The sequence below is a fragment of the Candoia aspera genome, chromosome 2 (genome assembly GCF_035149785.1).
Source record: "Candoia aspera isolate rCanAsp1 chromosome 2, rCanAsp1.hap2, whole genome shotgun sequence".
In the NCBI taxonomy this organism is placed as follows: domain Eukaryota; kingdom Metazoa; phylum Chordata; class Lepidosauria; order Squamata; family Boidae; genus Candoia; species Candoia aspera.
In genome coordinates, this window is record NC_086154.1 from 149,716,179 (window position 1) to 149,736,607 (window position 20,429).

At 46.0% G+C, this 20,429-nt stretch overlaps 1 protein-coding gene across 2 annotated transcripts in view; it reads left to right on the plus strand.

The window, feature by feature from the left end:
* Positions 1-20,429, plus strand: part of FLNA (filamin A) — a 73,397-nt gene that overhangs the window by 10,931 nt on the left and 42,037 nt on the right. For both annotated transcript variants that reach the window (XM_063294248.1, XM_063294249.1), the window contains exons 2-14: positions 1,068-1,528; positions 9,098-9,346; positions 10,018-10,115; positions 10,296-10,443; positions 11,028-11,146; positions 11,256-11,333; positions 11,424-11,586; positions 13,797-13,997; positions 14,481-14,618; positions 17,026-17,152; positions 17,615-17,751; positions 19,458-19,651; positions 20,238-20,351. In XM_063294248.1, coding sequence (XP_063150318.1) covers positions 1,141-1,528; positions 9,098-9,346; positions 10,018-10,115; positions 10,296-10,443; positions 11,028-11,146; positions 11,256-11,333; positions 11,424-11,586; positions 13,797-13,997; positions 14,481-14,618; positions 17,026-17,152; positions 17,615-17,751; positions 19,458-19,651; positions 20,238-20,351 — 2,154 coding nt within the window. In that variant the 5' untranslated portion in view covers positions 1,068-1,140. The remainder of the gene's footprint in view (positions 1-1,067; positions 1,529-9,097; positions 9,347-10,017; positions 10,116-10,295; positions 10,444-11,027; positions 11,147-11,255; positions 11,334-11,423; positions 11,587-13,796; positions 13,998-14,480; positions 14,619-17,025; positions 17,153-17,614; positions 17,752-19,457; positions 19,652-20,237; positions 20,352-20,429) is intronic.

Sequence of the window (20,429 nt, forward strand, 5' to 3'; positions counted from 1 at the left end):
AACTTACCATTCATTCCCCAGCCTGCCCTCTCCCACCCCCTTCCTCCTGCCCTTTCTTCGCTGGAGTGGAAGAATCGGTGAAGGTGTGGCAGCGGGATCAGTGTCTGGCTCGTGAGTCACCTTGTCTGGCTCAGGCTGGAATTCCCGAACACCCCCCCCCCCGCGCCGCTCTTTTCTTCTTCCCTGCTTCCTCCGTCCCCGACTCCCCCAGCGTGTACCATCCTTCAGACCCCGGTGTCGCAGAAGGGGCTGTTCGGCTTTTCCCAAACCTTTACTGTCTCCCAGATCTATACTGTGGCCGGCTGTCCCGCCCACTCCGCTTTCCAGAACATCTCAAGCTATCCCTTCCAACTTCCTGCTGCTGTTTCCCCCAGTGGCCAGCTTTCGGGGAGTTCTCAAAGAGATGGCGTTCGTGCCTTGTTTGCTCTGCCACGATCTGTTCTGTTCAGAGGTACACTGCCTCGGAACATGGAAGCTCAATTTGGCTGTCGTAAGATTTCCAGCCAGCCGACAAAGTTTTGCAGCAGCTCTGTCCTCAGTCCTTTTTCAGCCCGCCTGATAAGGGAAGGGAAATTAATAGCCCGCTCCAATCGGGCACCCTCCAAAATCCCCAGCCAGCGCGATCGGTGGCCATTCTGGCTAGAATTTATAGGAGCTAAAGGAAGGGCAGCAACTTGGAAAAGGCCGATAGAATGTTTAATCAAAAGTAAATCCCGCTTGATTTTCGTGGAATTTACTTCCAAGTGAGTGTGTACAGGATTGAAAAATCTTTGGCTCTGAACTTTCTCTGCATCCCAACTCAATCACTGTGGGGGACGCCCGCCCGCAGCTTTTCTTACGCTGCTGGGCGATCTGATATCAAGATGGGAATCATCATTTTTCTCCTTGCAGCTCCAGGTTTATGAACTTTCCAGCCTGTTTCTCTTTGTCTTTGCTGCGTAGGGGGCAGTTACTTGCCCGAGGGGGTTGTACCTTTCCAGCACACGCCACCCCTCCAATAAATCTCGCCTTGCGCTCCCGACCCCGCCTGGCTTAATTATCTCCCGCTCCTCTGTCTCCATCTGTAGGATCCTGTGCCTTTAAACCCGGACCCAACCCACCCAAGCGCCGGGGTCCCACCCACCCTCAAGCCCAGTTATAATGAGCGGGTCTCAAGCGCGACTCCATCAGGCCGCAGGAGCGGGTGCAGTTAGTGGCGGCGGCGCCGGCGGTGCCCAGGGGGAGGTCGCTGCCGAGATGCCGGCCACCGAGAAGGACCTGGCAGAGGATGCGCCCTGGAAGAAAATCCAGCAGAACACCTTCACGCGCTGGTGTAACGAGCACCTGAAATGTGTCAACAAGCGTATCGCCAACTTGCAGGCGGACTTGGGCGACGGGCTGCGCCTCATCGCGCTGCTCGAAGTGCTGAGCCAGAAGAAGATGGGGCGCAAGTACAACACGCGCCCCACGTTCCGGCAGATGCAGCTGGAGAACGTGTCGGTGGCGCTGGAGTTCCTGGAGAGGGAGAACATCAAGCTGGTTTCTATCGGTGAGTCCTGAGGTGGGCGGGGTGGAGGGGTTTTGCCCGGGAGGTCGTAAGCATTTGGGACGGGGGGGGGGTATCAAGGGGGACCTAAGCCGGCTATGAATCAGTGTGGCTACAGGAAAGGATCCGGAAAAGTTTTCCCAGTAGAAGTGTGGCGCGAGAGAGTCAAGATTGGAAAGGGGCTGGTGGGGGGGGAAGGCAGCGCGTTGTTCTCAGTTGGCGAGGCCCAGGTGCAGAGGGGAGGGGCGCGCTTCACCGCCCCTCCCGCTTAGGGGGTGTGATCCGCAGACTGGCGCGATGCTGTCGGGGGGCGCCCCAAGGGGGCAACCAGGGGCGTGGGCTTCCTTGAAAGCAGGGAGACCGTGTTTGCAAACGGGGTGCTGCTTTCTGGAGAAATGACTCGGTTGGCCGGGGCCTGTTGGAGGGGTGGGGCTGGCGCTACGACGGCGCATCTGGGCGTGGTGAGGAGGGTGCAGTGGCCGATTCCCTTTCTGTCTGTTTTTAAAAAAAAGCCCTTCTCCCTCTCCTCCCCCTCCCCACCCCGCGGCCTCATTACCCACGGAGGTAATTGGTTTTTTCGCGTGCCGGCCTCAAGTTTGCGTTGGCCTTTCCGACCGCCTGCTCCCTCCGCCCCTAACCCTTATGGCCTGGCACACCTCGGCTCGCTCTGCTACGGAAAGGCCCGTTAACTTCTTGGGAGGCGGGAGGAATGAGGTTTGGGAGGAGGGTTCCACGCTTCATCTGCTTTTGATTCCAGAACCACGGTCGATTTCCCCTTGCGCTGCCCCCTTCTCTCTTTTCCAGCCCCCCCTCCCTTTGATCTTCTCCTGCCAGATGGCAGCAAATAAAGTTAGGAACTTGCAGCCACAGAGAAAGGGCGCGGGGGGGGGAGGGGAGATGTGCCTGAGCCGCTGGTTTGGAGGCTGTGCTGGTAGCCGATGGAAGGCTTTTAGTGGACTCTGTAGACTTGCCATGCCTTTGTCTTTCTACCAGGTCAGTACAGTACTGTAGTCTGGCTTGATGCAGCCATTGGAGGCTGATGCTGCTCTCTTTCAGCCACAGTAGATTCTCAGCCTGTAATATTGGCATGGCTGCATTCCAGGGAAGGAATGAGTTGGCTTGATGCATGTTTTTTTTTCTTTGACATTGGACCTTACTGCAGGGGTGGGAAGCCTGTGGTCTATCCTATGCTGCTGGGCTGCAATTCCCTTTAGCCTTGGCTAGTGTGGGAAAGAATGATGACTGTCCTGCCCACTAATATCTGGCAGGCCACTGATTTCCTATCTTGTCTTGTCAAAGAAGCTAAATGCTGTAGCTTAAAATAGATCCCCAACTACTCTGGACTTTTAAATGTTTGAGCCACTGGGAGTGGCTATACCTAAAACCACTGACAGCTTCATATAAACTTTATGTGGGGAAGGAAAGGGGGCTAAACTGCATCCAAAGGTGCCTGCTTGCCATGCGCTCCTAGATTACATGGGATGGGCAAACTAGTTTATGATGACCTTCATGTAAAAGTTGATATCAAAGGGGTCAACTGTGCTCTCTGCCACCTGGAGGTGGCTGTATCTCCCTTACCTCCCACTGGAGTCATGTTCTGGATGATGCTGAATTTTGCCAGGCTCCTAAATGTTTGGCTTTTATGATCTGAGGCCCCAGGAAAGGAAGCAGGGGCAATACTTGGCTCATTGGTCATTTAGATTTTGGGCTGTGCCCATGATGAGCAGTGTGGAGGAGGCATGTCATGAGCAGCCCAGGCTCTGGAAGAAGTAATGGAGGTTCTGAGCTTGACTGGACCAAATTGCTAATGAACAGCCTGTTAGTGTAGGCACCCTGGAATGTTCTGCTTCTCCAAAAGAAACAAGCTTGTCATCTCTGTGCTATGCTTTCTTCTATGTACCCAGCATTTTTTAAGTCAAGATGGTCAACCAGGTCTGTACTTGTTTGGCTCCAGTGTTCTCCTTGGCTACAACTGTCTTGTCTGAGAAAAGGATTATGGTGGATTGTAGTGCTGAAACTGCCCCTAACACTTCCTTATGAACAGATATTACCCTTGTCTAGAGTTGATGCTGAGCAAGTTCTATAGAGCCTCCTCTTCAACACGACATCGAGGGAGGGGGCTTAATTTAGTTGTCTGTGGCTTACAGGGCCTCTTGGGCTACACATCCATCATTTCCATTCAGTGACCATATGGGTTAGGAATGGCTGGAAATTCAGTAACCTTTGGAAGATCATTGTTTTCCATTTCTAGTCTAGAGCAGCCTAACCTGAAATGTGTTGGAACTATACTACTCATATTTTCCAAAGTCCATACTAGTTAGGAAGTATAGTTGAACATACCTGGAGGTAATTAAGTCAAGGGATGGTGTAGTGTTTAGACTAGGCTCTACAATGTTTCTGGGAAACCTTGAGCTTCCTGTATGTTGCTCAAGGAGAGCTTGGTTTTATAAGGCTTGTCTTGTCTTGGCATGGCATAGCAGTATTAGCCATCTTCTGCTGCAATCTCAGTTCTACGCTGCACCCCATCCCAGCTCCCCAGGGGAGAGGCCATAAACTATTCAGGGGTTCTCTGTCCACAACCCTAGTTCTGTAGGAGACAGAACCTGGGCCAGATTTGGTCTGCTCAGCTTGTGACTCTTTAAAGCTCCCTTCACAGATTCTTGGAAGTTCCTGGTGAAATTGGGTGCATGGGTATAGCATAAGCAATGCAGGTTTGAGTTGTCGGATGCCATTTTTGTAATGGTTCAAGGATGGGATAAGTCCCTACTTGATTAAGGGCCTACCCAGCTTTGCAAAGATATGAAGTAGGGTAATACAGGATTAGCTTTTAAAGACTGATTTGTCACACATGAGGCTGAAGAAATAACATAAAGAGGAACAAAACCAAAACCAGCCAATTCCTGGGCTTGCATGGATTTTGCATTTCCTCATTCGGAGAAAGCTGTTTGAAGTTTGGTCTAGTGGTTAAGGCAACAGGCTAGAAACCAGGAGTCTGTGAGTTCTAGTCCCGCCTTAGGCCTGAAAGCTGGCTGGGTGACCTTGGGCCAGTCCCCCTCTCTCAGCCCAACTCACCTCACAGGGTTGCTGTTGTGGGGAAAATAGGAGGAAGGAGTATTCGGTATGTTCACTGCCTTGAGTTATTTATAAAAATAATAAAGGTGGAATAGAAAATTAAATAAATAAATAGAATAAAACTATCAGCTGTGGATGATAGAGGGTAAAACTTGCAATTTGAAGACCTATTGCAAATATACACAGCACCCTTAGTAGGACACCTTTGGTAGACCACTCTGAAAGAGTTTGCATTTGAGTTTGCCCAACATCACAATCCTAGAGTGCTGTTGTAGTAGATTTGCTAGGTACCATATGCAGCAACATGATAGTCACGGGCAGCAGCTCTAAAGTGGTCTTTGGTTGGAACAGGGAAGGGGAAGACAAACTCTCTTCTCTCCCAAACTTAGAATGGAGATATCAGAAAACTCAATGGGAAATATTTTTGTGGTTAACTGATCCTGGGGCCTGCTAAAAGTTATAGAATGGAATTCAGGGAAGTTGAGCCTTGCAGTTTCATCAGACTGAATCACTGGGCTGCAGACACTGACTCAGCCTTACAGTGGCTGAGAAGTGGAGGCAAAAGTGTGTCTGCAGGCTACAAAAGAAAAGTGTAGGTTAGGTCTGGTGTACATGTGGGTGCGTGCATGCATGCTGGCGGATAGGAAGGAAGGAAGCAGTGAAGGGGCATGGGGGATCGGCCTCCATCCTTCCCCTGTGAATGTATATGGGCTGGCTGTTTCATTTGCTCCAGTTCTTCCTCCTTGGATTTGGACATGCCTACAGCTGGGCTAGGAAGCCCTTTCCTCCTTTTCTTTGGGAGGCAGGATGCATGGGGGGGAGGGGAGAGGAGCAAGCCGAAAGGGAGGGGCTGAATCCAGCCTGCAGAAGAGTTATTCTTTCCCCTCCCCCTGGAAGGAGGATCCTGTTGGGATGGAGGAGCTGCTGCCTGCCTGCCTGCCTGCTGGCCATTCCATATAAGGCTAAAAAATGCTAGCGCAGCCTGCGCAGGGTTGTGTGTGGCTGGGTGGGCGGTGCAGCGCTGGGTGGGGGGGAAGCTCCTTTGCTTGCCTTCTTCCTATCTAGCCCCCCTCCCCACCATTTGTGAAGAAGGCATGGGTTGCTTAGCCCTGCCCAGTGTGTGAATCTGCTGCCGCCCGAACCCAGAACTAAAGCTGTGCTGTGCATCCGAGAAGGGGATTCCCATCCCAGTCATTCTCTAGGCAGGATGAGATGCTTGGGGCTTTACATCTGTGGAGTATTTACACTTGGGGAAGCGATGTCTGGGGCTTGCAAGTCTCACCTGCCCTTTCCTTTGGATGCTGACATCCGAATCCTGAAGCTCCTCTGTCCTCCTGCCCTTCTGTGAAATGCTTGTTCAGCCTGGTAGTGCTGGGCGTTCTCTGAGGACGAGCAGGCTCCGACTCCTGACCTGGTGAACACCACATAAGGCCGCATGGGCTGGGGCGGTTGCGGGGGGAGTTCAATCTGGCAAATGTGTTTAGGGGCTTAACTGCATACTTTCAAGAATAGCATGACAGGGTTATACATAGAATTCTTCTATAGCTTCTGCTGATCCAGAAGAGCCATAAAGTACCAGATGGTCTACGTGTGACTTTTAAGGACAAATACACATTTTTCTTACACTGGCTAACTGGATTTTAGTTCAGGGCATTGTGGGAACACAGATGAAGTAAGCCAGAATCCATTAAAACTTTATTGTGCCACAAGACTGCTTCAACAGAGTATCACTGTGCTGATGGGAATGGTCCTTTCAAGGATGGCATGACATACTGCTTTTAAGTGGAGGCCTTCGCATGGCCCCTGGGCGACGCCTCCCCTATGCAGCATCCTTCAGATATGTTGGACTGCAAATTCCCACCATTCCTGGTCAATGATTGGCCTATTAGCTGAAGGTGATGGGTGATGTATTCTGACTGGTACTGAAGGTCCAGCAGGCTGAAGTACAGTGGTATTCATGTTGGACCCACACGCTATTGCTATACCACATACACATGTGAATGCTACCACATGAACTAAAAATACATATGCCTGAACTAAGTCTAGGCCCCTTGTACTTCATGGAATGCATGTGGAATGTGAGATTTGTGACTCCCTCAAAGACCATAAAACAAGACTGGGTGGGGAGTTGGCTAAAAGAGAGTCAGACCCTCTCAGCAAAGGTATCTAATTCAGGAGTTTATTGAGGGTAGTGAAGGTCCCCCCTTTATGCATTCTATTCAGCAATTTCTCTGACTCATTTATGACTTAATTCTGTAGATTTTGTGCCATTTGCTGTTCTCTCTTTTAAGATCTGTCAGTAGCAGCCTCAAGCCTGTGTTCCATTGCCAGATCAGGGCTGTGAGTGACAGCAGTCAAGAAAAATGGTGTGCTGAGATAGCTCTTTACATTTCCATGCCTTGCTGAAAAACAGCTGTGGTGCTTCTCTGAGTCCAGATTAAAATAATGCAAGCCTTCAAAATGATTTTAGGAGTTAATCTCTTGCCTTGTCTCTAATGTACTATTTCTTCCATAACACGTCTGGGATATAGCTGTCCTTCTGTACCCATAATCAGGATATGAGATATGCTCCCTTTAATTAGCAATTTATGCATAAAAAATATATGGTATAAAATTAACACGGTATACAGGTAATCCTCATTTAGCAGCCACTAACTGAGGACCGGCAATTTGGTCATTAAGTGAAATGGCCAGTAAGTGCTTATGATCTTACTTCAACTTTCCTTTACAGACCTGCGAAGGTTGTAAATGCGAGGATTGGTTGCATAGTTTTTCATCCCCATCGTAACTACAAACAGTCACTAAACGAGGACTACCTGTTTATGCATATGTTCATTATTTTGTGTATTTATCTTACTAGATTTGGAAGGCCACCCAACTCCCAAATGACTCTGAGCAGCTTCCATAGTTAAAAGAAAAAAAGAGAGAGAAAAGGATATGTACACCTGTAATCTTGCATGTTATTTTGCATGTGGGCAGCCATATAAATAAGCAGTGCAATTTTGCTTCTAAAACGTCTTTCCCTAACACGTCAGCAGGGCACCACATTGGGGAAGGGGGTTCTAAACATTTCTGGAAAGAAAAAAAAATTGTCACTTGAAAGACAGGTAGCCCCTCAGTCATAATGACCTGGCCAATAACTGCTCATTATCTGAGGAAGTTCTGCAGACTGGGAATTGCATACAGGTGGGCTTCCATGCAATCTCTCTCTGGAATGTTCTCCTCCCAATATTCTGTGCTGTGGTGTTTCAAGAGTCTACTGAGTCTGCCCTCTTTGCTCAACCCCTGCCTGAGGGAACGCTGTGCTTGAATTTTTTTCTTCTTTTAAATATTCCTGAACTGAGCGGTATACACTGGTGTTTCTCAACCTTGGCAGCTTGAAGATGTGTGGACTGGGGAATTCTGGGAGCTGAAGTCCACACATCTTCAAGCTGCCAAGGTTAAGAAACACTGGTATACACCATAAGCATACTTACAGTGTGCTACACATTTCTGCTTTGCATTTTAATTAGCTGCTGCTTTGGTGCTTTCCGGATGGTCTGGGACTATAACCCTCAGAATTCCTAGCCAGTGTGATTAAGCTAACAGTAGCACATCTGAGGGACCCTAGGTTGGCTTTATGTCTTGGATCATTGTGGTGAAAAACCAAGATTTTTAATGAGTTCTTTATTTCCTCAAACAATTATGTGTTTTCTCCAGTCTTGTTCCTCACGGGACTGGAGAGACTTCCCTCCATGTTTCATTTTGCTTTGTTGTACATTTGAAAGGTTGCATTCCTTTGTATAGCTTTAGCAAGCAACTATCAATAGACATTTTTCTTTATCTATACTTCCATTTTTATCTCTTTCTTAAATCCTTAGAGCATCCCCTAAGCAAACTATAGCTCAATGTATCAACTCTGGTTAGAGGCTACATATAACAGTAAGAACTTTGTTCTTGCTGGTTTGGTTGCTCCCACTTGCAAAAGGAAACAAATGGGAAGAGTTCGAAAGCATGCCAGCGTTCTAAAAAATTACAGCTTGTAATCGTGTGTGAATGTGGCCCATGTGTACTCGGAGCAGTGACTTTCATCTGAGCATGTGAGTTGTCTGAACAACTGTTTGCCCAGGACACGTGGTTTATATCATACTGTGTTATGAAAATCTAGTCACTGTGTTTTATAAACATGACCTATGATTTAGTAAGTTGTGTGAATCTGCCAAACATACTTAATTAAACCATGGCTTAGTTTAAACTATGGCTTTGTTTATAGGCAGCAATTCTTTGGTGGGGGGAACCAAGGAGAATTATGAAGCCCGCCACGTCTGGAAAGCTAGACTAGTCTCTCACTTGCTCTGTTATTAAACAAGAGCTGCAGTTTTAATGAAAAAAACTCAGATTTCCTTGCCATGGGGCAGGGGCGTGATGGGCCCAAGATCTTCTGTGGCTACCGTCTAGAGGTGGAAGTCTTGGTGAATCTCTTCCTGTGAGAATGCTGACCTGTGCTTCTGAATTTCTCAGACAGTAAAGCTATTGTGGATGGGAACCTGAAGCTGATTCTGGGCTTGATTTGGACATTGATCCTGCATTATTCCATCTCCATGCCCATGTGGGATGAGGAAGATGATGAAGAGGCCAAGAAACAAACTCCGAAGCAGCGACTGCTAGGCTGGATCCAAAACAAACTGCCCCAGCTGCCCATCACAAACTTCAGCAAGGATTGGCAGAGCGGCCGGGCTCTCGGAGCTCTTGTTGACAGCTGTGCCCCAGGTATGGAAGGGTCTGGTGTCCTAGTTTGGTGCTTGGGGAATGCAAATGAACGGTGTTTACAAAGATGTTATTTTTCACTCTGGTTATTGTCTGTACTGTATTTACTGTACTGCCAGTGTTTAAAACTACTAACAAGTTTAGCTTTTCCCATCTGGCATCTTCTGGGTGTGCTGGACTACAATTGCTGCTTTGGCAATGGATGATGGGAGATGTAGTGAAGCACAGCTTAGAGAGTCCTGGGATGAGGAAGATCTATCTATCTATCAATTAATTTAGAGGCACCTTTTCAAGGAGAAATAGGAATCAATCACTGGCAAGAGAACTTTTTTATTCCCAGGCCCCCAGTCCAGGCCCTTTTCCTTGGAAAAGAATAATTCATGTAATACTTGACTTCCAAGCAAGATGAATGCACCATACCTTTCTCATAGTTCAGATATTGCTGTTCTTAATAGTAAGTTAGATGTGTAGATAGCTGGCTACTTTGCATAGCTGCCTTGTTTTTCTACAGTACATCGTGGGGCTTGTGCTCCTATTCGTGGGAATTTTCTGAATTGGGAATGGCCTAAAATAGAGGAGCAGATAAAACTATTCACCCTGCTAAAGGTCTTCTATATAGGAAAATATTTTTACTACCTATGGCTAATGAAGGCATGGGGCCTCTCTCACAACAGGCTTGTGCCCTGACTGGGATTCGTGGGATGCTAGCAAACCTGTCAACAATGCTCGTGAAGCTATGCAGCAAGCTGATGATTGGCTGGGCATCCCACAGGTAAGCAAAGAACACTTAGTCGTGCCCTACAGAACTCTGCATGAAGCTAGACTTGACAATGGATAATGCTGATAGGGCTGTTGGTGGTGTGGATTTCTTGTATTTATTCCAAAATAAACTGCTGTACCTTGAGGTACACACTTGGGTTGGATTGCTGCAACAGTTCTGTTTTTCCTGTAGGTGATCACTCCAGAAGAGATTGTGGATCCCAACGTGGATGAGCACTCAGTTATGACATACCTCTCTCAGTTCCCTAAAGCCAAGCTAAAGCCTGGAGCTCCCCTCAGACCGAAGCTCAACCCCAAGAAAGCCAGAGCTTACGGGCCAGGTGAGTCCACGAATCAAAGACAAGGGCTTGGGGTGTGTGCACTTACATATCTTGGTGACTGCAAATTGGCTGTTCAAGTAGGAGTTTTGGAAGACTAATTGGTTGAGTTTACATCACACTAAGCCACATTCCATTTTGCCCTTGGTGGCTTATAAAAACTCAGCCACTGTGATCTGTGAGCAACCGTTTATTACTTTGAGCTCACACAGTATTCTGTGTAACCACCATGGCTAGACTGGGAAAGACTGGCATAATGGCAAGATGTAGTTGGAGATTTTGGAAAGGGGCAGCAGCAAAGTTGTAAGTCTAGATTTAAGAACATTTATCATTTATTGCAGTTGATACTATTTTATCTAGATCAGCCTTCTTTCATGCTGCCCTCTGTGTGTTGGGGTTGATGGGAAATGTAGTTATATGTAGCTGGAAAGCAGCTAATTAGAAGCAGCTGACACAGATAACTTGGAAATGCAGGGGAAGAAATTTTGCAGGGGTGCTTCCTGTCTTGGCCATGGTGCTGCCCTAGCAGTATTGACAGCAGCAGTCCAGGACAGGTAACAGAGTCTCCGTGTCTCTGTTAATTTCAGGTATTGAACCCACTGGTAACATGGTAAAGAAGAAGGCTGAGTTCACAGTAGAAACCATCAGTGCCGGTCATGGAGAGGTGCTGGTTTATGTAGAGGATCCTGCTGGCCATCGTGAAGAAGTAAGTATTCTAAGAAGCATGTTGGGGAGAAAGGATGGGGTTTAAGTTGGGAAGCCGAGACATTTTGGTCTACGTGATGGCTGCTCAACTTCTCATATTTATCTCCTAGGCTAAGGTCATTGCCAACAATGACAAGAATCGGACATTCTCAGTGTGGTATGTGCCTAAAGTGACAGGTGTTCACAAGGTAAGAGTCATGAATACAGTGGCAGCGAATGGAAGAACACTTAGAAGTGTTCTGAATGCCCCCCTCTGACTTTCTTCCCTTTTGCTCCAGGTGACGGTACTGTTTGCCGGGCAGCACATTGCCAAGAGCCCTTTTGAGGTGAATGTGGACAAATCCCATGGTGATGCCAGCAAGGTCACTGCCCAAGGCCCTGGCCTCGAGCCCACTGGCAACATAGCCAACAAGACTACCTACTTTGAAATCTTCACTGCTGGTCAGTGAAGGGGGGTGGATCTCAGGCAGATAGCAGCCTGGATAGCAAATTGTACCAGTTGTTGAAAGCTTAGGAGAAGACAATGAATGATTTTGTGTATCTCTCGGTTCTCCATGTGGCTTGAGGAGTACTATCAGAGGCTTGATCACCAGAATGAATGGCAAATGTTTCTTGATTTCAAGCTAGTTTCCAAGCTGTCATAGTTGATACTGGTGAAACACTGAAAGGACTCTGTTCAAGGATTTTGGTGTCCCTCTAAGGATTGCAGAGAATGCCCACTAGAATATGACGAGCGGATAGCTTGTCTTGTAGATCTGAACCTGGGGCTTCCCGTTTGGAAGCTTGATGCCTCTAGAAGAGCTCACCGGCTTCAGTGGAAAGGGTGTGGTTAAGGGAATTGCTGCCTGGTCATTGATTAGCCACGGCTAACTAGAACTCATTTTCTTCTTGTAGACTGTTGAGTAAGGTTGCAAAGGGGTGGAGGGAGAAAGACTTTACTAATATTAGAAATACACATTTTACATGTTCCTTTCAAGTATATGAACTAATAATTGTAACGTTTAAGTCACTGAGTATCTTAAGCTGCTCTGCCTGCTCTTATTGAAGTTGGCATGATATAAAATCAAGCAATGATGCAGGGCTTGCATGGTATCGGTCATTCTGAAACTCTAATCCAAGAGTATCCACTTCTTGGAAACTGCTTTTCTTTGTGACCCATCCTGAAACAAACTGTTCTTCTCCTTTGTATATAAAAAAAAATTCCTTGTCCTAGTTGCCCTTTGCAAAACAAGAGATCTCTCAGTGTTGCTTTTTGTACATATGCGATTAGGAAGCAAGTAGCTATCTTTAAGTCTTCAGAGGTTAAAGAGTAGTAGTAAGTATTTATTCTGTCAGTGACCCCAAATTTAGAGAAGATTAGCTTTTAACAGCTGCTGCATAAGCAGTTTGCTTGAATCCCTTGCTGTGTTAGCACACATGAAGTTCTTGCTAAATTCCAGTTGACGGCTACTTAGGGTTAAACTAGAGCATTTACTTCCTAAAGTTACTTTATCGAGACTCTTCCTATTTCTTTCCTTTGCCTTTAGAAATGGTTTGTAACCGTGAGCCCAGAGCAAAGTTTGAAACAAAATACACAGAGCTGAAGAACAGAAGGGTTCCTTATGCTATTTTTACAAGATAATATACCTAAAGAATACAACATGCAGGGGAAGCAGAATAAGTACTATAAATTGAACTCTGCTCTAAGAAATTAGATCCTCTCCCTGCATGAATAGTTTGGGATAAAACAGACACAAAAAAATGTTGTGTAATGTCTTTTAGACTTTTGCTAGACACAGAAGTCAAAAGCTACAAGAAATTTTCCCAGGGAACTTCATTTAGTCATCCTCTTAGAGGTGGCTAAAATTTTCCCAGGCATAGCTGCCCTCTTGCCACCATTCAGTTTTGTTTGTCTGATAACCTGTAGTGCAGAGTTATCTTCCCTAAGGTTTGATAGTTTGTGCTATTGCTAGCATTCAAATTTAAACTATGCTTTGGGTCAAGTTACTGCCCAGTAGCAGTTCCAGCCTTTGCTTTTCTCCAGATTGATGGGGTTTGTTGAGATTTTAAGATTGCCTTGGCAACAAAGTGCTTTCCAAATGAGCTGGGGATATAACTACCATGCTGGCTGGGAATTCTGGACAATGCACTGTGGTCCCAATAGATCTGAAGGGCACCAGGTTAAGGAAGGCTATCTTAAAACAGCAAATAGTTTTGCATTGAGGGAATAGGATGCATTTAATGAAGAAAATTCTGTTTGCTTAAAGTGATAATTGCTAATGGAGAAAGTGTTTACATACCCTTGATACTTTAAAGGACTGCAAGCTTGGAATGTCTGAAAAAGTTCAAGCAACAATACTTGATGAAGCATTGATCTGTAGAGACTGGAACCTGGTATACTTCCGATCTCTGTGATTTCAAATGCAAATGGATATGGGGCGAGGAGGTCTACTTTTAGGAGCTGGGTTTTCCAAGGATCTGTCTCCATAGAAATCATTCATATGGAAACAATGAAAGTGCCCTTAGAGTTGGTCCAATAGCTCATATTGTCCAGGCCAGTTTGCTCTAATAAGTTGCCGCTGATGAACATTTTTCCCACCATGCAATGCGGCTTTGAAGATTAAGCATGATACAGTGCCTGTGATATCTAGGTCTTCTTCTTTCTGCCTCAGGTGCTGGGGTTGGAGAACTTGAGGTAATCATCCAAGATCCCACTGGCAAGAAGGGGACAGTTGAACAGCAACTGGAAGACAAAGGCAATAGCACATATCGCTGCACCTACAAGCCCACTTTGGAGGGCACCTACACCATCTACATTACCTTTGGTGGGATTCCCATCCCTCGCAGCCCATATACAGTCACTGTGGGGCAAGGTGAGTCTCCTGGGCTTGATAGTGGGCCTTATTGTCTTTAACATCACTGCCTCTGCTTGGGTTCCTCTTTCTGGCCAGAAGAGGGTAAAGCTCTACTCTGTGCTAACCTCTGTCCTCTCCTCTCTGCCTACCTTCTCCTGTGCTGGCCAGCTCTCCTCTCTTCTGTCCTCTCTTCTCTGAAGAGCCATCTCCCTGGATCTCTGCTGACCCTCATCTCCTCCCAGCTGCTGCGCGCCTGGACCCAGGGCTAATGGTATTTCACATGGCAAATGAGGGTGGAGGAAATGTGGCAAAAGTGCATGTCAGTTGTGTCTGTGGGGGCAGCCTATCACTTTAAAATCCCATTCCTGTTTTCATGGGGGATACCCAGCATATTAATGATGGAAAGGACCTGCCTATTTAGACAGTGGAATATTGCCTGATTCTAGAGAATTGCATTCTGCTCACCCTTGTTTCTTCTTGTTTCTTTTGCTGCTGCTGCAGCATGCAACCCCAATGCTTGCCGAGCGGTAGGTCGAGGACTGCAACCCAAGGGGGTCCGGGTAAAGGAGGCCGCAGACTTCAAGGTGTATACCAAGGGCGCTGGCAGCGGTGAGCTCAAGGTCACAGTCAAAGGCCCAAGTAAGTCCACTAGATGTAGTCTTCCCCATTGTGGTTTGCATTTTACAAGAGTGGGTTTTTTTGTGTTGGGGGGAGGAAGAAGGATGAAGTTAGATTTTATTTTTAAAAATCTGTTCTGATTTCATCCTGTGTCTGGTGTCCACTCTTTGCTGCACTTTCCAAATGTTCAAAGCCATGCTGGAGTTGTTTTTTGCTCAAAGAGTTGTACTTTGTTGCCTCTTTGGGAAACAGTCAAATGTTCAGTACTAATCACCATGAATGGCTAGTATGTGGCCACAACGAAGCTACAGAATTGTTTGTTTATTTTCTATCCCGCCTTTATTATTTTTATAAATAACTCAAGGTGGTGAACATACCTAATACTCCTTCCTCCTCCTCTTGTCCCCACAACAACAACCCTGTGAGGTAAGTTGGGCTGAGAGAGGGTGACTGGCCCAAGGTCACCCATGAAGCATTAATTAGATGAGAATCTGTTGTGTTATGCTGTTAGATAGGTATATAGAGTTTCTGGGTCTTATCTAGGCTTCCAGTTTCTATGTCTAGTAGTCCTCTTTTCTTTAAAAAAAACATGGGCAGACTGATATAAATGAGTATCCAAAATAGAAGAACAAATTTTATATCCTAAAAGAATAGCTAACTGAAGCTTAATCCAGTCATCTCCCATCTGATGTCCTCCTGACGTTGGCCATTAATTCTGGGGATCATGGTCCTCTCCCAGCATGTCTGGAAGGCTCAAGGAGAAGAAAACTTTAAACCTTCATCATTTGTAGGTAGAGTATCCCTTTGAAACACACAGACCTCCCAGCATGATGCTTCTAATCCTGAAGTGTTTCAAAATTGGTGAGCCAGCAAACAAAAGAGAAAATGTCTAATGTCAACATACTCATAGCTAAGCAGGTCTCAGCCTGGCCATTGCCTGTTATGGGGTGGGTGCAAAGGATAGACATGGAGACTGGCCAATTCTTATGAAAGAACCCAGGTGAGAGCAAAATTTAGCTTCTGGAGAATGAAGTAAGAGGTAGCTACTGGACATTAGTGGTTGAAGTATCAGTACACTTGTTTTTTTGTCATTAATACCCAGTCACAATAAATGCATACAACTCTTCTATAACTAGACTGTCAGGGAGCCTCATTGTCTCTTGCCTATGTTAAATTCTTGGGCCTTCTAGCAGGATATATCTCTGAAAGTGAGTGTAATTGGCCTGTAGGAAGGGCACACCTTGATATTTGCAAGGAGACCTTGTGGGTCAATAAAAAACTAATAAGTCACATGTTGTGGAGCAGTTAGGAGCAGGGGAATGAGACTTTAAGGCAGCTCTTTGGGCAAGCACAGGTTGCTGGTAGGCAGTTACAAATGGGGGCTTGTCTGAGCTGGGAAAAGAGGCCGCTAAAATATGGAGTTAGCTGCATGATATGCTGGATTTGACAGCTGTAACCCTAGGTTCAAACCATAAGCATTCAAAGCAGGGTTGGGCAACTCTGCCTAAGGCGATCTTAAAAAGCCTGAGCCAGGAAGATAAAAATCTTGAGAGTGTGGATGCTTCAGTTTATTCCCCCCTCATACCTATAGAGATCCCAAAGATACATTGGGGAATGTTAACGACATCTGGAATTTTGCTGTTGCCAAATAATAGACTATATTTGAGTTGTCTGAAGGTGGGCTGGGTTGGGCCTGTTTGAACTAGGCCCTTTGTGGGGCTGGAGAAAGAGCGAAGACTGCAGCTACTATGGCAAGACAATAAGGATATTCAAAGAAACACCTCTTGGGCACTGAAGGGCAGGATGGGGCTACTCTCACCAGCCCTCCTCCTGCCAGGATGGGATTGACAACATTGCTCAATGACAATTTATAATATGCTTCCTTCTTTTACACTCTGGTCTCTTTTTCCAAAGAAATGGGAGGACTTAATTTCAGGATAAACTTGAACCAGGCATGGTCAGTTGTCAAGGGCAGCTAAATAAATTTCATGGCCACATGGACACTCAGATCCAAATCTCCAAGTACTGTATTGGGCTTGCTCCTATGCAGTGGGCAAGAAGATGTTGGGTTGTATTTCATGACACGGAAGACATGCATGAGGTTCATATGAGTAGCTGGTAACCGAATATTATTTGTTTCTTGGGTGGGTTTTTTTCTCCCTGTGCAAAGGGGAGACTAGTTGCTATAGCCAAAGATCTGACCCAAGGCTTTGTCAAATTCTTTCCCTCCCCTGAAATTAAAATATACACAAGACCTGGGGGAGAAAAGTGCAGAAATGCTTCTCACTTTCTTTCCAAAACCCCCCCACAACAGTCCCATGCTTTTTTCCAGCCACTGCAAATTAGCTATCTGAGGAAGCTGCCTTATTGTGACTAATAATAGGGCTGCCTTGACTCGATCATTGCAACAGTCTCTTTCTCCTTCCAGAAGGATTAGAAGAACGTGTCAAACAGAAGGACCTGGGTGACGGAGTATATGGTTTTGAATACTACCCAACCGTACCCGGAAATTACACCATCACAATAACTTGGGGAGGACAGTACATCCCCCGCAGGTGAGATGGAGAACGAAACCAGGATGGGAACAAGAAAGATAGGACTTTTATTGAGGAATGTGTTTTCAAGTTCCTGAGACGATGGAGAGGAAAGGTCTAAAAGATCTGAGATGTGCCCCTGGGCCAAGCAGGGTAGGCAAGGCTGCCTATATAGAACGTAACCATGATTTTGGTGAGGGCCCATCAGGTGCAAGTATCGTGTTCACTTTTGGAATTTACTGACCCAAATGAGGCAAGCAGAAGAATTCAGTAATTCGCATGCTGTACAGCTTGATGGAGGACGGTGGTAGATAAGTTTCCACTGAGACTGTCACTAGAGCAAATCTGAACATACAGTGTTCAGGTGTCTTGGGCTTCAGTTCCTAGACAGGAGAAGTCTGGTTAGGAAAGACTGCTGCAGGGTCTCTTTGCAGGATAACTATTACTGAAGTAGAACATAAAAGTTTACCTCTTAACTTTCAGCCCATTTGAGGTGAGAGTTGGCACAGAATGCACGAACCAGAAGGTGCGAGCCTGGGGGCCAGGTCTGGAAGGTGGTGTCGTGGGCAAGTCAGCTGATTTTGTAGTAGAGGCCATTGGGGACGATGTTGGCACACTAGGTAAGTGCTCCTCTATCTGCCATTTCCATGTTCATGCAATTTATTTATATGATTTATACCCTCCTTCCCACCTCTCACAAGTGGCTCTGGGCAGCGTACAAGGATTTTAAAAAAACAGTGCATCCCTAATCCGGGGAATTCATCTGAATGTCCGTTGAGAGCTGTTCTCCCTCGTAGGGAAAAGGAACTGCTCTGGCCTATATTTTCACAGTAGCAGAGTTCCTTGTTCTCTTACAGCCTCCACAATAGTTTTGCCTCATTCAGTCCCTCTGCAACAGGCACAATGGGATAATTTCAAAATAGGGGGCTGTCATTCTAACTCAGTGTTTCTCAACCTTGGCAAGTTTAAGACAGGAGGATGTCAACTCCCAGAATTGGGAGTTGAAGTCCACCCATCTTAAACTTGCCAAGGTTGAGAAACACTGTTCTAATTTATTCTACGTATGGAGTTGCCTTGAGGATGGTTGATTTTCATGAGAATCACAGCTGCTGTGTAAAGAATTCTGTGGGCTTCCAGTATCTGTCTGGGCATGACTGGAAATACTATTTCATCTCTTTAAAATACCTTTACGCAGAGGTCGGACTTTTCTGAAGAACTGCCTCTTCCCTTACACTTTCCCACTGACTGAGATAACCCAAGGTCCTTCTGGGTATTATATCCTTTGGAGGAGAGCAGTGGCTACCAAAAAGAGCATCTTTGCAGTGTTGCTAACTTGGGGGTCTCTTCCTTGACCAGGCCATCCTGTTGAAGGTCTGAAGCCTCTGTTGAGATGCATGTTTAACTCATATCACAGCTATCACATCTGAGGGTGCTTTTTTCCCTCCTCCATCCAATCCTGAGGGAAGCCTTCAAAACCATCTAGCTCTTGGGACTACCTGGGTTTGTTTGGTCAAAAGTGACACCATTTCTTAGTTTATTTTGGGATCAATAAACAGTGTAATATGTCACTGCTGCTAGTCCAGAATAAATACATTTGGAACTTTTATACTGACGTGATCATCTCTTTAACTGGTGGCTCTTTAGCCATGGGGGGAAAGGGTTATTACATTCTGTCTCTCCTTTATTTAGAGGTTCATACAAAACGGTTTTGTTTATAAAACCATTTTGTATGAAGAAATAATATGGATAAAAGTTGCTTCAGAGGTAGAGAACTTTGTGCTTATCCACAGAATATTTATATTTCAGTAAGGACCACCAACATCTCTCTTTCTTTTCCAGAGAACCATCCTTTCTCTTTCCTTTCCCATTTTACTTCATCCCTTGCCTCTTTCCTCTCCTCCCACTTCTCACTTAGCTCTCTGTCCTGCCTTCTTTATATGGAAGTGTCCAGTTAACCCTTTATTTTCTTTAACACAAAGCATTTAATTTCATCACATGCCCTCCTAAGGACAGGGGGCTTGTAACCCATAATTTTTTGGGTTATAGATGATTTTGAGAATCTTTGTTTGTATGACTCAGCTTGTCCCAACCTCATGGTCTCTAGGCGAGTTGGACTTCAGTGCTGGCTGTGCAATTAGGGAAATCTTAGCCTAAACACCTGGAAGGCATCAGAGGGAAGGCTGGATTACTTTCAGAATATAACAAGAAATACGTTATCTTCAAAACTTTGCTTGCTGTTTAGAGGCAGTGTATCTCATAAACTGTAATAATCCTCATCTTCTGGTCTATATATGCTCCTCATTCATTCTCTCTCCATCCCTTGCAGGCTTCTCAGTGGAGGGTCCCTCACAGGCAAAGATTGAGTGTGATGACAAGGGCGATGGCTCCTGTGATGTGCGCTACTGGCCCCAGGAGCCAGGGGAATATGCAGTCCATGTGCTCTGCAACAATGAAGACATCAAACTCAGTCCCTTCATGGCAGAAATCAAGGCTGCTCCTAAGGACTTCCACCCTGAGAAGGTAAATATTTCTTTGCTGGAGAGGTGTGCTCACTGAGGCTTTCCCTCTGTGCATCTTGGCTTTAGCTGTGTGTGTAGATCCTTCTGTGGTAGGAGAAGAATTAATAGCCAGTCATTTTGGCACCCATGGCTGGCTGGAGAGGGGGTTGCAAATCTTGGCTTTAGGAATGTCTTTCTAAGGCTGTGTCCACATGTGAGGTTTAAAGCAACTGTTTCCTTGGGAAAGTGATATTCAGTAAGTCAAGGTTTCTCACCATTGTGGTTGGGGAAAACTGCGAAGAGAATTTTGAGCAGGTCTTCCAGATGAAAGCAACAATAAGGGGCTTTTGTGGTGAAATGTCCCACCCCTTTTCATTATCCAACTTTAATTCCAGCTCCCTGGCTGCTCCTGCCCTCTAAAATGTCTCAGCAAAAACTCCAGAAAAGACTTGAATACTGACTTCCTTCCAAATGCTTCCTCACAGTGGAAGGATGCTCATTTTCACTTGCGATCTAACTACTTTGGATCATGGTCAGCTGGCTCTTTTGTTTTGTCTTGTGATGGTCAGCAAATTGTAGTTGCCAATTCTCTTCCAACTCCTTTCAAGGTAAAAGCCCATGGCCCGGGCCTAGAGAAGACTGGTGTTGCGGTCAACAAGCCTGCAGAGTTCACAGTAGATGCAAGGAGTGGCGGCAAAGCACCTCTCAAGGTGCAAGTACAGGTGAGATAGTTTACATTAGCAATGGGCACAGGATTCTCCATTGCTAAGAGATGCCTTCCCCAACCTGGTGTCCTCCAT